Source organism: Aotus nancymaae, unplaced genomic scaffold (genome assembly GCF_030222135.1).
Source record: "Aotus nancymaae isolate 86718 unplaced genomic scaffold, 86718_ANA_hifiasm-v0.15.2.pri h1tg000006l, whole genome shotgun sequence".
Taxonomy (NCBI): Eukaryota; Metazoa; Chordata; class Mammalia; order Primates; family Aotidae; genus Aotus; species Aotus nancymaae.
The window spans coordinates 9,662,047-9,678,364 of record NW_026988417.1 but is presented as its reverse complement, the minus strand read 5'-3'; the positions used below and the strand labels follow the sequence as shown (position 1 = coordinate 9,678,364).

The 16,318-nt window shown below is 41.5% G+C and overlaps 1 protein-coding gene across 1 annotated transcript; it reads left to right on the top strand.

The window, feature by feature from the left end:
- The first annotated feature begins 7,022 nt into the window (after positions 1 to 7,022).
- Positions 7,023 to 7,843, top strand: LOC110567996 (nascent polypeptide-associated complex subunit alpha-like). Its single transcript, XM_064363950.1, has one exon. It carries the CDS (start codon positions 7,065 to 7,067, stop codon positions 7,710 to 7,712), a length of 648 nt encoding a protein of 215 aa, XP_064220020.1. The 5' UTR covers positions 7,023 to 7,064; the 3' UTR covers positions 7,713 to 7,843.
- The last annotated feature ends 8,475 nt before the right edge of the window (positions 7,844 to 16,318 follow it).

Here is a 16,318-nt window from a genome sequence, read left to right as displayed (position 1 = left end):
TTTAACCTGTAGAATGTAGGGGCAAGACTAGACCATAAAAATAATGGTGTTTGTTATTACTATCATTATTGCTACCGCCAAGTAGAGCTGGAAGGAACCCTATTTCAGTCCATCTAAACCAGGTTCTCAAGTGGGCTTTCTTCTGTTTTTGGCCCCAGATTGGCAGACAAAATCCCATTTGCTGGCACAGCTGGAGAACCACAAGCCGTACGGCCTGAGCACACACAGGACAGGCCCTGTCTGCAGGTAGGCAGGCAGGCTGGCACCAATAGAAGAGAGCTTAGAAGCAGCTGACCTTTCCATGCTCACTTCCTTCTCCCAGAGGCAGTAATTGCATGTCATTCCATTTCCAGTGGAGAAGAATGAGTGGGGATGGGCACAGCTACGGTATTCCTGGGTGTTATTCTAGTGGAAGACCCATCATAGCAACCACTGCAGTTGGTGGTTACCAATGCACTCATGCAATGAGTTGCCACTCATGGCAACCATTGTGGTTCTCATGGCAACCACTAAGGTTCTCCACAATGCTGGATATGTTCTGCTTGTCCCATCACCGCCTTGCTTATGTCCAGAGGGGCTGAACTCTATGGACTGAAATACTTGGGCCCTCTTAATCTCTGGCTTCTCTTCGGGTTTGAAGATCAGAAGGTGGCAGGAGAAAAAGATCAGGGTATGTATTCCTCCAGTTTCCCCATTGCCAAGATCTCCTTAAGAAGTACTTATATTTCTCGGGCTAAGACCACAGCCAAGGGCAGAACTAGTTTTGTGAGGTGAGGTGGACATTTACACAAATTTTGAACCCTCCTTTAAATAATAAAATATTGGCCAGGTACAGTGGTTTACTCCTGTAATCCCAGCATTGTGGGAGTCTGTAGTGGGTGGACTGCTTGCTCAGGAGTTTAAGACCAGCCTGGACAACATGGCAAAACCTTGTCTCTCCAAAAAAAATTAAAAAATAGAAAAAATTAGCAGGGCATGGTGCTGCATGCCAGTGGTCCCACCTACTCAGGAGGCTGAGGTGGGAGGATTGCTTGAGCCCAGGAGGTAGTCTGCAGTGAGCCATGGTGGTGCCACTGTACTCCAGCTTGGGTGACAGAGCAAGAACCTGTCTCAAAAATAATAATAATACAGGATGGCAAGATGGCAGAATAGGAACAGCTCTGGTTTACAGCTACCAGCGAGATCAATGCAGAAGGTGGGTGATTTCTGCATTTCCAACTGAGGTACCTGGCTCATCTTATTGGGACTGGTTAGACAATGGGTACAGCCCTCAGAGGGTGAGTTGAAGCAGGGTGGGGCATCACCTCACTGGGGAAGTGCAAGGGGTCGGGGAACTCTCTCTCCTGGCCAAGGGAAGCCATGAGGGACTGTGCCATGAGGAATGGTGTACTCTGGCCAAGATAATATGGTTTTCTCATGGTCTTCACAACTTGCAGACCAGGAGATTCTGTCGGGTACCTATGCCAGCGGGGTCCTGGGTGTCAACCACAAAACTAGGTGACCGTTTGGGCAGACACTGAGCTAGCTGCAGAAGCTTTTTTTCATACCCCAGTGGCACACGGAACACCAGCGAGACAGAACTGTTTACTCCCCTGGAAAGGGGACTGAAGCCAGGGAGCCAAGTGGATCCCACCCCAACAGACCTCCCAGCAAGCTAAGATCCACCGGCTTGAAATTCTCACTTTCAGCACAGCAGTCTAAAATCAACCTGGGATGCTGGAGGTTTGTGGGGGGAGGGGCATCTGCCATTACTGAGGCTTGAGTAGGTGGTTTTCTCCTCACAGTGTAAACAAAGCCGCAGGGAAGTTCCAGCTGGGCTGAGCCCTCTGTAGCTCAACAAAGGCCCTGTAGTCAGACTGCCTCTCTAGATTCCTCCTCTCTGGGGAGGGTATCTTTTAAAGAAAGGCAGTGGCCCCAGTCAGGGGCTTACAGATAAAACTCCCATCTCCCTGGGATAGAGCATCTGGAGCAAAGGGCAGCTGTGGGCACAACTTCAGCAGATTTAAACAATCCTGCCTGCTGGCTCTGAAGAGAGCAGCAGATCTCCCAGCATAGTGCTCGAGCTCTGCTAAGGGCAGACTGCCTCCTGAAGTGGGTCCCTGATCCCTGTGCCTCCTGACTGAGAGATGCCTCCCAGCAGGGGTCAATAAGACACCTCATAAAGGAGAGCTCCAGCTGACATTTGGTGGGTGCCCCTCTGAGGCAAAGCTTACAGAGAAGGAACAGGCAATCTTTGCTGTTCTGCACACTCTGCTGATGATACTCAGGCAAACAGGGTCTGTAGTGGACCTCCAGCAAACTGCAGCAGACCTGCAGCAGAGTGGCCTGACTGTTAGAAGGAAAACAAACAGAAAGAAATAGCATCAACATCAACAAAAAGGATGTTCACACAGAAACCCCATCTGAAGGTCACCAACGCCAAAGACCAAAGGTAGATAAATCCACGAAGGTGAGGAAAAAGTAGCACAAAAAGGCTGAAAATTCCAAAAATCGGAACGCCTCTTCTCCTCCACAGGATCACAACTCCTTGTCAGCAAGGGAACAAAACAGGACCAAGAATGAGTTTGATGAATTGATAGAAGTAGGCTTCAGAAGGTGGGTAATAGCAAATTCTTCCTAGCTAAAGAAGTGTGATCTAACCCAGTGCAAGGAAGTTAAGAACCTTGAAAAAAAAAGTTAGTGAAAATACTAACTAGAATAATCAGTTTAGAGAAGAACATAAATGACCTGATGGAACTGAAGCACGAGAACTTAATGAAGCATACACAAGTGTCAATAGCCGAATCAATCAAGTGGAAGAAAGGATATCAGAGATTCAAGATCAACTTAATGAAAGAAAGCATGAAAACAAGATTAGAGAAAAAAGAATGAAAAGGAATGAACAAAGCCTCCAAGACATATGGGATAATGTGAAAAGACCAAACCTGCATTTGATTGGTGTACCTGAAAGTGACAGGGAGAATGGAACAAAGTTGGAAAACACTCTTCAGGATATTCTCCAGGAGAACTTCCCTAACCTACCAAGACAGGCCAACATTCAAATTCAGGAAATACAGAGAATACCACAAAGACACTCCTCGAGAAAAGCAACCCCAAGACACATAATTATCAGATTCACTAAGGTTGAAACAAAGGAAAAAATGTTAAGTACAAACAGAGAGAAAGGTTCAGCTACCCATCTTCTGGTGGGGAAGCCCATCAGACTAATAGCGGATCTCTCTGCAGAAACCCTACAAGTCAGAAGAGAGTAGTGGCCAATATTCAACATTCTTAAAGATAAGAATTTTCAATCCAGAAATTCATATCCAGACAAACTAAGCTTCATAAGTGAAGGAGAAATAAAATCCTTTACAGATCAGCAAATGCCAAGAGATTTTGTCACCACCAGGCATGCCTTACAAGAGCTCCTGAAGGAAGCACTAAAGATGGAAAGGAAAAACCAGTACCAGCCACTGCAAAAACATACCAAACTGCAAAGACCATCAGCACTATGAAGAAACTGTATCAACTAATGGGAAAAGTAACCAGCTAGCATCATAATGTCGGATCAGATTCACACAAAACAATATTAACATTAAATATAAATGGGTTAAATGCTCCAATTGAAAGACACAGAATGACACAGTCAAGACCCATCGGTGTGGTGTATTCAGGAGACCCATCTCACATGCAAAGACACACATAGGCTCAAAATAAAGGGATGGTAGAATATTTACCAAACTAATGGAAAGAAAAAAAAACAAAAAAATCAGGGGTTACAATTTTAGTCTCTGATAAAATGGACTTTAAACCAACAAAGGTCAAAGAAGACAAAGAAGGGCATTACATAATGGTAAAGCAATCAATGCAACAAGAAGAGCTAACTATCCTAGATATATATGCACCCAATACAGGAGCACCTAGATTCATAAAGCAAGTTCTTAGAGACCTACAAAGAGACTTAGACTCCTACACAATAATAATGGGAGACTTTAACAACCCACTGTCCATTTTAGACAGATCAACAAGACAGAAAATTAACAAGGATATTCAGGACTTGACTCAGCTCTGGACCAAGTGGACTCTAATAGACATCTACAGAACTCTCCACTCCAAATCAACAGAATATACATTCTTCTCAGCACCACATCACACTTATTCTAAAATTGACCACAAAATTGGAAGTAAAACACTCCTCAGCAAATGCAAAACAATGGAAATCATAACAAACATTGCACACCACAGTGCAATCAAATTAGAATTTAGGATTAACAAACACACTCAAAACCACACAACTACATGGAAACTGAACAACCTGCTCCTGAATTTACTACTGAGTAAATAATGAAATTAAGGCAGAAATAAATAAGTTCTTTGAAACCAATGAGAACAAAGACACAATGTACCAGAATCATTAAGACACAGCTAAAGCAGTGTTTGGAGGGAAATTTATAGCACTAAATGCCCACAGGAGAAAGTGGGAAAGATCTAAAATTGACACCCTAACATCATAATTAAAAGAACTAGAGAAGCAAGAGCAAACAAATTCAAAAACTAGCAGAAGACAAGAAATGACTAAGATCAGAGCAGAACTGAAGGAGAGACACAAAAAGCCCTTCAAAAAAATCAATGAATCCAGTAGCTGCATTTTTGAAAAGATCAACAAAATAGTTAGACCACTAGCCAGACAAATAAAGAAGAAAAGAGAGATGAATCAAATAGACACAATAAAAAATGCTAAAAGGGATATCACCGCTGATCCCACAGAAATAAAAACTACCATCAGAAAATACTATAAACACATCTATGCAAATCTAGAAAATCTAGAAGAAATGGGTAAATTCCTGGACACACACACCCTCCCAAGATTAAACCAGGAAAAAGTCGAATCCCTGAATAGTCCAATAACAATTTCTGAATTTGAGGCAGTAATGGCCTATCAACCAAAAAAAAAAAAAAAAAATGCCCAAGACCAGATGTATTCACAACTGAATTCTACCAGATGTACAAAGAGGAACTGGTACCGTTCCCTCTAAAACATTTCCAGACAATGGAAAAAGAAGGGCTCCTCCCGAACTAATTTTATGAAGCTAGCATGATCCTGATACCAAAATGTGGCAGAGACACAACAAAAAAAGAAAATTTCAGGCCAATATACTTGATGAACATCAATGTGAAAATCCTCGATAAAATACTGGCAAACTGAATCCAGCAGCACATCAAAAGCCACGATCAAGTTGGTTTCATCCCTGGGATTAAAGGCTGGTTCAACATATGCAAATAATTAAGCATAATTCATCACATAAACAGAACCAAAGACAAAAACCACATAATTAACTCAATAGATGCAGAAAAGGCCTCTTCAACAAAATTTAACAGTGCTTTATGCTAAAAACTCTCAATAAACGAGGTATTGATGGAACATATCTCAAAATAATAAGAGCTATTTATGACAACCCTACAGCCACTATTATACTAAATAGGCAAAAACTGGAAGCATTCTCTTCGAAAACTGGCACAAGACAAAGATGCCCTCTCTCACTACTTCTATTCAACATAGTATTGGAAGTTCTGACCAGGGCAATCAGGCAAGAAAAATAAATAAAGGTTATTCAATTAGGAAAAGTGGAAGTCAAATTGTCTCTATTTGCAGATGACATGAACAGTGTCCCACATTTCTTAGGCTTATTCCTATGTGTTTAATTGTTTTATCTTAGTTCTATAAATGTGATCTTCCATTGTATGTTAATCATTCATTGTTTTTAATCTGTTTTTTAAAAAATGCTACTAATTTCCATAAAGTTCCAACTTGTCATATTTCTGAAGTTGGTATTAGTAAATATGATACCAAAATAATTTGCATAAAATTAGTATACATATGTAGAAATTATTGCAAATAACATACCAAGTTCCTTCTTCTTGTTATACCTATTTTTTCTTCTATTTAACTGCTTTGACTGGTATATTAAGAACCATATTAAACAGTACTGGTTATTCAGAACGCTGAGAAGGTAGGATTGCTTGAGCCCAGGAGTATGAGACTGGCCTGGACAGTATAGTGAGACCCATCTCTAAAAAAGAAATTAAAAATAGTACTACTAATATCAAATCCAGCATTAGTACTAGTAAGTATCAGATTACTTTTGGTATTTCACTCTAATCCAGGCTTATTGCTTTGGGCAGAGGAATCTGATTAGAAACACATATAACTTGCTAGACATTAAATTCTACTATGTTCCCATATGTACATAGGTCAGCATGTGAACATACTATTCTATACAGTTATTTTCTCCTGTATTATATTCGCAATTATTGAACTTTATGATAAGCTTTGGCATCTATAATCTAACAATTACTTTTTGGGAATGGTTGTTGAATTTTTTTCAAATACCTTTTACATTGTAATGATTATATGTTTTCTCCTCCTTGGGACTATTAATAAAGTGAATCATTGAACCATCCTGAATTCCATTTAACTGTATTATCGATACTATTCCTGTTGTTACTATTATTTATACTATAATACCCAACAAAATATAGTTTATATGCATGGTCCTAGTGGGCCCCTAATATTTCACATTGATTTAGAGAATTGATACTCAAAGCAACTTTTTCTTAATATTAATAGCAAACAGGTGATTTCTACATAATTCAGTAGCTAGCCCTTTTAAAAAAGATATTTTTCTTATGTAAATCAAAATATTATACCCCCCAAATTAAGAACTCTTTGGTATTGCCTAACACCCAATCTATATTTAAATATCCCTAATTGTCTCAAAACGTATTGTTTAAATTAAGATCTAAACAAAGTTTTTGCATTTCGTTTGCCTGTTATTTTCTTAGCTATCTAACTTGACTCTGGATGCTGTTGTAAATAGCACAAGTAGGAACTGATTTTGAGGCAGGTAGTCTGAGGCTAACTTCATATGACTAGCAAGAAGCCTACAGGAATGCCTTGAGCCCCACAAGAAATACAGCTGTCTTTCCAGTCCTGGCCTACAGACTTGGCTAGGAAACAAGAAAAATAGGAACAGCCGGCTCACTCTCTTTCTGCCGCCATCTTGATTCCGCGTTCCCTGCACGAAATGCCCGGCGAAGCCACAGAAACCGTCCCTGCTACAGAGCAGGAGTTGCCGCAGCCCCAGGCTGAGACCGGATCTGGAACAGAATCTAACAGTGATGAATCAGTACCAGAGCTTGAAGAACAGGACTCCACCCAGGCAACCACACAACAAGCCCAGCTGGCGGCAGCAGCTGAGATAGATGAAGAACCCGTCAGTAAAGCAAAACAGAGTCGAAGTGAAAAGAAGGCACGGAAGGCTATGTCCAAACTGGGTCTTCGACAGGTTACAGGAGTTACTAGAGTCACTATCCGGAAATCTAAGAATATCCTCTTTGTCATCACAAAACTGGATGTCTACAAGAGCCCTGCTTCGGATACCTACATAGTGTTTGGGGAAGCCAAGATCGAAGATTTATCTCAGCAGGCACAACTAGCAGCTGCTGAGAAATTCAAAGTTCAAGGTGAAGCTGTCTCAAACATTCAAGAAAACACACAGACTCCAACTGTACAAGAGGAGAGTGAAGAGGAAGAGGTCGATGAAACAGATGTAGAAGTTAAAGACATAGAATTGGTCATGTCACAAGCAAATGTGTCGAGAGCAAAGGCAGTCCGAGTCCTGAAGAACAACAGTAATGATATTGTAAATGCTATTATGGAATTAACAATGTAACCATCTGAAAGCAACTTTTTTTGGTGTCTCAAAGGAGTAACTGCAGCTTGGTTTGAAATTTGTACTGTTTCTATCATAAATAAAGTTATGGCTTCTTGTTGGATGAAAAAAAAAAAAGAAAGAAAGAAAAATAGGAACAGCCACCAAGGTCAAGTCAGTCACACTGGAAAGATTTGCCTATTTGGAATGGAGCCTTAACCAAAGCTCAAACACACTTTTCCCGTTATCTTCGCCTGAGCCGCCCTTTGCCAAGGGAATGACTACACATACCCGAGTCAGTTCAGGTCAGTGCTAGAGCATCACAGGGCCCTGCTTCCTAAGTCCTAATCAGCCTGACCAAGTAGAAACAGCTGTTCGTTATAAGCAATGAAGAAAGATGCTTCCATGATCCACCAACTGCTCTTGTACTAAAATTTGAGGTTCTGGGCCCTGGCAAGACCCAAAGCCTTGATCTGGCTCCTTATTAGTTTTGTTTCCAGCCACCAGAATTTGGCTCTCAACACATCTGGCCAATGTATCAAGATCTTACAAGACATTAATATTACTTAGCTGATATGGTTTTCCTCACCCAAATCTCATCTTGAATTGTAGTTCCCATAATCTTCATGTGTCATAAGAGGGACCCAGTCAGAGGTAATTGAATCATGGGAGGGTTGCCTCTATGCTATTCTCATAATAGTGAGTTCTTATGAGAGCCGATGGTTTTATAAGCTTCTCCCACTTTCTCTCTGCACTTCTCTTTGCTGCCGCCATGTGAAGAAGGATGTGTTTGTGTCCCCTTCTGCCATGACTGTAAGTTTCCTGAAGCCTCCGTAGCCCTGCAGAACTATGAGTCAATTACACCTCTTTCCTTTATAAATTACCCAGTCTAAGGTATTTCTTCATAGTTCTTCACAGCAGTGTGAGAATGGACTAATACATTAGCCTTCAACTATTTTTTTTTTTAACTCGTGTTCTGTCACCCAGGCTAGAATGCTGTGGTGTGATCCTGGCTTACTATAGCCTCGACTTCCTGGGCTCAAGCAATCCTCCCACCTTAGCCTTTTGAGTAGCTGGAACTACAGACATGCACCACCATGGCTGGTCAATTTTGTGTGTGTTTGTGTGTGTGTGTGTGTGTGTGTGTGTGTGTGTAGATGGGGTCTACACTATGTTGTCTAGGCTGGTCTGGACCTCCTGGGCTCAAGTGATCCTGCTACCTCAGCCTCTCCAAGTGCTGGGATTATAGGCATAAGCAATGGGCCTAGCACCTTCAACTTTTGTATCTATTCCTAAATTAGGAAATCAACCAAGGAATAACACAGAAGTCAGATGGAGTTAAACACCTTAACTTCATTCCTGGCAGCTAGATTGGAGAACACAGTTGATACATGTGGTCCTAACAAGCCTCTTGAGATTCACATGCTACAGATACCTGCCACCCAGTCACTGACCCTGCAGGACATCCCAGTCTTCTTTACAGGATCAGCTGGGTCCTGTCAGTGCCCCACAAGAGGGAGCAGAACACAACACACATCCTGTGGGCTGGGGTAGCCAGGAAAAGAATGATCACCAAGGTGATCAGCCACACAGGCTCGGCTCATTATAGCCCTCTACTCTTCTTCTGAGCCAAAGCAAAGTTCCTAAGGAAGAGAGCTGAAAGTGCTCCTCATATACTTCTGGAGAGCGAAACAGAAAGTCCCTTCTCTATGTAAAAATGTGAGGAATGTGGATAAGCGTAACAGGACATCTCCTTTAGGGGAAATACAACCTAAAAGGGGAACTGGGCAGTGACACGTTTGGACAAGTCTTTTCAGTTGCTAGGTGTACACACAGAAAGCTGTTAAGTGCTCTGTGCACCAGCACTGTGATAGGTGTTAACATAGAACTTGTATGACTTTCTCCTTTCAATAGCACTTAAGGAAAATGATCTCCCCAGGATCACCCAGCTAGTGAATGTTAAACTTCTTGAGTCCTGGTTTCTGTACCTATAAAAAGGACAAATGGATTCAACCATTTCCAAACTCACTGCTTTTTTATATAAACCAAACTAGCCAGGAGCAGTGGCTCACACCTATAATTCCAGCTGTTCAGGAGGTTGAGGTGGAAGAATCACTTGAGCCCAGGAGTTTGCGAACAGCCTGGGCAATAGAGTAGACCCCATATTTAAAAGATACAATAAGAACCAAGCCGCTTCCAGAAGTCTGATTCATGAAACAAACTAAGCTAACCAGCCTTTTCTCCTGAGCATCTAGTTCTGACTTAGTAATTCCCAGACTTTGTAACTACCTAAGCACCACGTGTTGACCATCTATTTCTACAGGATTGGGGTAGGGGTGAAGAGCAGAAAGGATAGTAAAAACTGAGTATTTAACATTCCCCTAGATTTTTTTTTTTTTTTTTTTTACGGAAAGCTATGAATCTTTGGTTGGGCCTAGTTAATGTGCTGTAATAAAAGGAGATGTTGATTCGATTTTCACAATCCATCATTCCAAGGGCAGTGAAAAACAGGAAAGGAGCTGCTTTTCTTGGAAGGAAAAGAATGTCAAGTTGTTACTATTTATCTGTATTCACACATCCTGTCTCTCCCAATATCTCACCTGTCAGAGACAAACGGGACAAAGCAGACAGGTAGGATGGCTTTAAATTATGGGTATTGAGAAAAATAAATGAAAAACAGCATGCAAAACAATCCAAGGAAATTAACATGGTTGCTGTTTAGTTCTCTCATGCTCCCTGCCCGAGGCTAGGAAGGAAGACAACATTTCTATTCAATTCAATCCAAAAATTGTTAGGAACTGGAGATGCAAAGATGATAACAGGGCCCTCAAGGAACTCAGAATAGATAAGGATGTAAGTCTGATACATGTGCTAAGAGCAGTGAGGGCTATGAACCTCGGGTAACAGATGCAGACTCCTCAACCTGAGGATGCCTTCTGGAAAAGATGATATCTGAGCCAAGTCAGAGGTTGTGCAGCAGTGATCCAGCAAAATGAATAGTGGGACAAAGTCAGCAATAAGAGCACTCTAGGTAAAGGAAATACAAACAAACAAAATGTCTGACATCCATCAGGCCTGCTGCCTTCCGATGTTGTCTTAAGCGCTTTCCATGCAATGTTAACGCTGATGACCCCATGCTCAATGAAACCACTATCATCAGCATGCCTGTTTTTCAAATGTAACAATAAGGCTGTAAAAGTTAAGTAGCTTGCCCAAACAGTAGGTGGTACACATCAGAATGAGGATTTGAACTCAGGTCAATGATTCTAAAGCCTCATTTTTGATAGAGACAAGCTACACTGTTCTCCCAAAGTGATGAGGAAGGTACCAAATGTGGGTGACAGCATATCACCAGAGGGTAATGACTACAAAGAGCGCTGTTTCCAGATGGTAATGTGGGAAGCAGAGAGCGGCTCAAGATTACATGAAAATTTTTTTTTGTACTTTGGGCTCTGGGGTACATGTGCACATCCTGCATCCTGTAGGATTATTGCATAGGTACATACATGCCATGGTCGTTTGCTCTCTCCACCCCTGTTGCCTACATCAGGCATTTCTCCCAGTGTTATCCCTCCCCAACCTCCCCGCCCCCACTGCTGTCCCTCCCTGCTCCCCGTCCCTCCACTCACCACCCCCAGCCCAGTGAGTGTTGTTCCCTTCCCTGTGCCCAAGTGTTCTCATTGTTCATCAGCCGCCTATAAATGAAAACATGCAGTGCTTGGTTTTCTGTTCTTGTGTCAGTTTGCTAAGAATGAGGGTTTCCAAATTCATCCATGTCTCTACAAAGGACTCAAACTCGTCATTTTTTATGGCTGCATAGTATTCCATGGTGTATATGTGCCACATTTTCTTTGTCCAGTCTATCATCGATGGGCATTTGGGTTGGGTCCAGGTCTTTGCTATCATAAACAGCGGTGCAGTGAACATGTGTGTGCATGTGTCTTTGTAATAGAATGGTTTATAATCCTTTGGGTATATACCTAGTAATGGGATTGCTGAGTCAAATGGTATTTCTGGTTCTAGATCCTTGAGGAATTGCCACACTGTCTTCCATAATGGTTGAACTAATTTACACTCCCACCAACAGTATAAAAGTATTCCTTTTTCTCCACATCCTCTCCAGCATCTGTCTCCAGATTTTTTAATGATCACCATTCTAACTGGTGTGAGATAGTATCTCAATGTGGTTTTGATTTGCATTTCTCTAATGACCAGTGATGATGAGCATTTTTTCATGTTTTTTGGCCGCATAAATGTCTTCTTTTGAAAAGTGTCTGTTCATATCCTTTGCCTACTTTTGAATGGGTTTGTGTTTTTTTTGTAAATCTGCTTTATTTTTTTGTAGATTCTGGACTTTAGCCTTTTGTCAGATGGGTAGATTGCAAAAGTTTTCCCATTCTGTTAGTTACCAATTCACTCTAATGACTGTTCTTCTGCTGTGCAGAAGCTCTGGAGTTTAACTAGATCCCATTTGTCTCTTTTGGCTTTTGTTGCTGTTGCTTTTGGTGTTTTAGTCATGAAGTCCTTGCCTGTGCCTATGTCCTGAATGGTTTTGCCTAGGTTTTCTTCTAGGGTTTTTATGGTATTAGTTCTTATGTTTAAATCTTTAATCCACCTGGAGTGAATTTTTGTATAAGGTGTAAGGAAGGGATCCAGTTTCAGCTTCCTGCATATGGCTAGCCAGTTTTCCCAATACCATTTATTAAACAGGGAATCGTTTCCCCATTACTTTTGTCCATTGTCAAAAATCAGATAGTTGTAGATGTGTAGTGTTGCTTCTGAGGCCTTTTTTGAGATGGAGTTTCACTCTTGTTGCCCAGGCTGGAGTGCAATGGTGTAATCTTGGCTCACTGCAATCTCTGCCTCCTGGGTTCAAGTGATTCTCCTGTTTCAGCCTCCCAAATAGCTGGACTTATAGGTACCCACCACCACACCTGGCTAATTTTTGTATTTTTAGTAGAGATGGAGTTTCACCATGTTGGCCAGGCTCATCTCAAACTACTGATCTCAGGTGATCCACCCGCCTTGGCCTCCCACAGTGCTGGGATTACAAATGTGAGCCACCAAGCCTGGCCACATGAAACCTCTTATGTACCATGTGACGAGGTTGGATGTTATCCTTGGGCAACAGGATCTCAGAAGAGGTTTAAGCAGTTAAATGCCATGGCCAGATGTGTTTTATGTAAATTCATTCTCTTTGGTCTCACACCGCAGTAACATGAGAGGAACAAGATCAGAGACAAAAAGACTAGTAAGATCTAATGGTAACCCAGGAAAGAGGGTGTCTGAATTAGGACAGTGGGAGCTCAGATGGAGAAGAGTGAAACAATTTGAGAAATACTGAAGAACAGTAGGACTGGTGGATATAATGGGTGTAGGCATGATGGAAGAGGAGGAGGAGGTGGAAGAGTTAAGGGTGACTCCAGGTCTTTGTTGGAATGACTAAGTGAATGTTAGTGCCTCCAACTGGAAAAAGAGCAGAAGGAGAACTGTTTGAGTTCAGTTAACACAATAGATTCCTAATTACATAAGCTAATTTCCGCAAATTTGTTACGTAAATTATGTCAGCTCGTTTGACTTGGCTTTGATATGTCTCATGGTTATACCTGTCACAGCTGGATCCTGGGACTCAACCACAATCAGAATTTTTCCTCCATTCTCTCAGCTGGAATTTCCTTTTGTAGCACCCTTGGGCTCACTATGGTGGTGATAACAATTGCCAGGCTTTATTTTCCGATCAATCATCATCACAGCTGAAGAGGCTTGGCTTTTAGCAACCATATCAACTCTTGGGAAGGAACTTGAACAGCTCCCACTTGGCTCATATATCTGCCCCCTGGAAAATCACTGAGTGGATGGGAAGAGATAATCTGAACAGTGATCAGCGATTCTGGATTATGTGTTCTTCCTGCTGGTGGGAGGAAGTAGAGTCAGGGAAGTCTCTGAAAGGAAGAGCAGTCCATTACCAAAATAGATTTGTCTAGTGAACAGGCCAAAGCAACAGAAACCCACTCCATGGGAAAAAAAAACATCTGATTATATGACTGCGGAACGTAGAGGGAGAGGACAAGGTTGAAGGTAAACACTTGGAAGTCATCAGCCACCCTTGAAGTTAAAACTGAAGGAGAGTATAGATAGGATAGAGCCAAGGATGAAAGAATTCAGGGAATACCACTCTTTAAGACAGGAAGAGGAACAGAAACAAGAGAGAAAACAGAGGAGCAGAGGAATCGTGCCAAAGAACGCATGAGCATTGTTTCATTTAACTTCATTACCAGTACATCCCTATAAAGAGGGCATAAGGATTCTTTTTTCCCATTTTAACAGTAAAATTACTTTGAATCTGAGCTATTATTCTTGCTCATGATCAAACAGATCTGCTAAGTGGTCGAGCTGGGATTCGAATATTTTGTGAGACTCCAACTCCATTCTACTAGAAAGATAAGAGACTCCCCACCAAGGACCTAAAATGTACCCTGTTCCAAGATGTTTTCTCCTAGCACGTGGGAGGCTTTATTTTTAAAACACATATTTTCTTCTTGGCAGTAAATAGCATCTTTGTTCCACAAAGAAACCAAATTAAAAACAGTTCTGATCCTCTTGCTTCAGAAGAATTTATACTTACTCAAGCATTCTCAGTCTGTTCTTGATTACATGGGTCTCAGTTACAGACTTGAGAAAACAGAAATGTAGAATGTGAGCACTAAGATAATTAGAAATCATCTAGTAAAAGATCCAGTGATGGACTTCAGCGGGATCTATTTGGAAACCCTTGAAATTGAATGCAAAATTATGTTTGTGCACAATGGATTTTTTTTATGGGAAGAATAACTATTCTTTGAATTCTTGAAAGTATATGAATCCAAGTACCCTCACTTTGCAGACATGGAAATTAGTCACTTATATTCCATGGGCCTCCAACTCATACCATAAGGCCTTGATAGAATTAGGTCTAGACTTTAGGTCTCTTGGTTCCCAGAGCATGACTGTCTCAGGAAGCCTCTGTGTGTAAAAATCCTGTTAAGTGCCTGCAAGAAAGGTTTCTGGCCCTGAGATCACCTATACACATTTTTTGACCAGTAAGCTTTCCTCCTCTTGTAAATATTCCTTCAAAAATAAAATCTGTAGTTATTAAACTATCACTTACAAGCACAGGGAATATGAGATGTGGATTTGACAACGTCGGCAATTGGCAACTGCACAGAAAACCAGGGCTCTGTTGCCTTCCTACCCCCTACTCATCGCCACATCCAAGAGGAGGAGGAGAGAGGGCTTTACGTATGAGAATCCACATCTGCTGAGCACTCAGGAGAATGAGCTTAGGAAGATCTTGGTTTGGGTTTCCTGAATCAGAGCCTGTGATGAAGATGTGTGAGTAAGTGGTTCATTAAAGATGTGCTCCCAAACAAAACTGGGAAAGAAGAACAAGGCAGGGGCAGAAGTCAGGGGAGTGTAATGTCAGGGTCCTCTCGAGTGTGGCTACAAGCCTGATCACTCAGGGGTGAGAATCTACTCAGAGCATCTTAGAGCTCATCCAGATTTGAAGGCTAGAATCTGAGATGCCTTAGTCCTGCTGCAAGGGGCTTACACTTTAGCACCTGTAGCTCTGTGTGCTTTGTGGTATGGGCAACACAGGCAGATCCAGTAACCCAAGTACAATCCTGGGAAGAAAAGAGGTAAATGTGAGCCATGGGAGAAAATGCATGTCTGTTGGGAGGATGTACAGAGAATAGTAAAAGGGATCCAAAGGGGACAGAATGTTAACGTCTACTGAAGGAAGGAAAATGAAAATTTATGGAAAATACTTCTCGCTATCCTCCTTTTTCCCTATCATTACAGAGTGCAAAAGAAAGCTTGCTATGGATTTCTCTGTATTATCATTTAATATAGGACAAATAATTTACTATATAGCAGCACAGCTATTATGGAACTTCATTGGATGTACAGTTAAACTTGAGCTTCTGAGCCACGGTTGACTAACACAGATGCTGATAATCTTATGTCATCTCTTGGGGAAAATGGTCTCCGCTTTCACAGTTAATATATATTGCTTCAGATCCTTTGAATAGCAAAGGAAGGCACCTTTGGAAATGGATCTTTCAGCAAAACTTAAGAGGTTGTAAAACATATCTTTACTAGCCTAGTGAAGACAGTGCCATTTCCACACAGACCCCATGAAGTTAAATCTAGCTTAGGTACTGGAAAACTCTGGATAAGTGTTTAACAGTTTTTGAAAACAGCTTTTGTTGAAAGAGCACAAAAGTAATCAACTCATTAATATTTGAATATTTTATTCTAACAGTATAGAGTATGAAAAATTAGTGTATTTGAATCATTTCAAGAGTAAAGCAAGTTTCGCACTAGCAGATTTCAGATTTTAGTGCCTTTGAAAAGAAATATTCAGAGTGAAGACAAGTGGCAACGCAGGCTGCAGGTGACCCACAGGGATACTCATCTGACTTCGGTGGGGTTCACCTCACAGTGCAGCCACTTGGATTTTTCCTCTACCTTTTGAGAGTGCCACAAAACACACTTAAAGAATGAGAAAGGAGTTCACTGATTTCACTGCTAGTGGTTAGAAGTGAACTAGAAACAGAAGCAGAAAGGTTGTAGGATGGACTGGGAGG

Excerpts from the sequence above, each read along its gene's own strand:
- LOC110567996 (XM_064363950.1), top strand. The coding sequence starts at position 7,065 with ATGCCCGGCGAAGCCACAGAAACCGTCCCTGCTACAGAGCAGGAGTTG.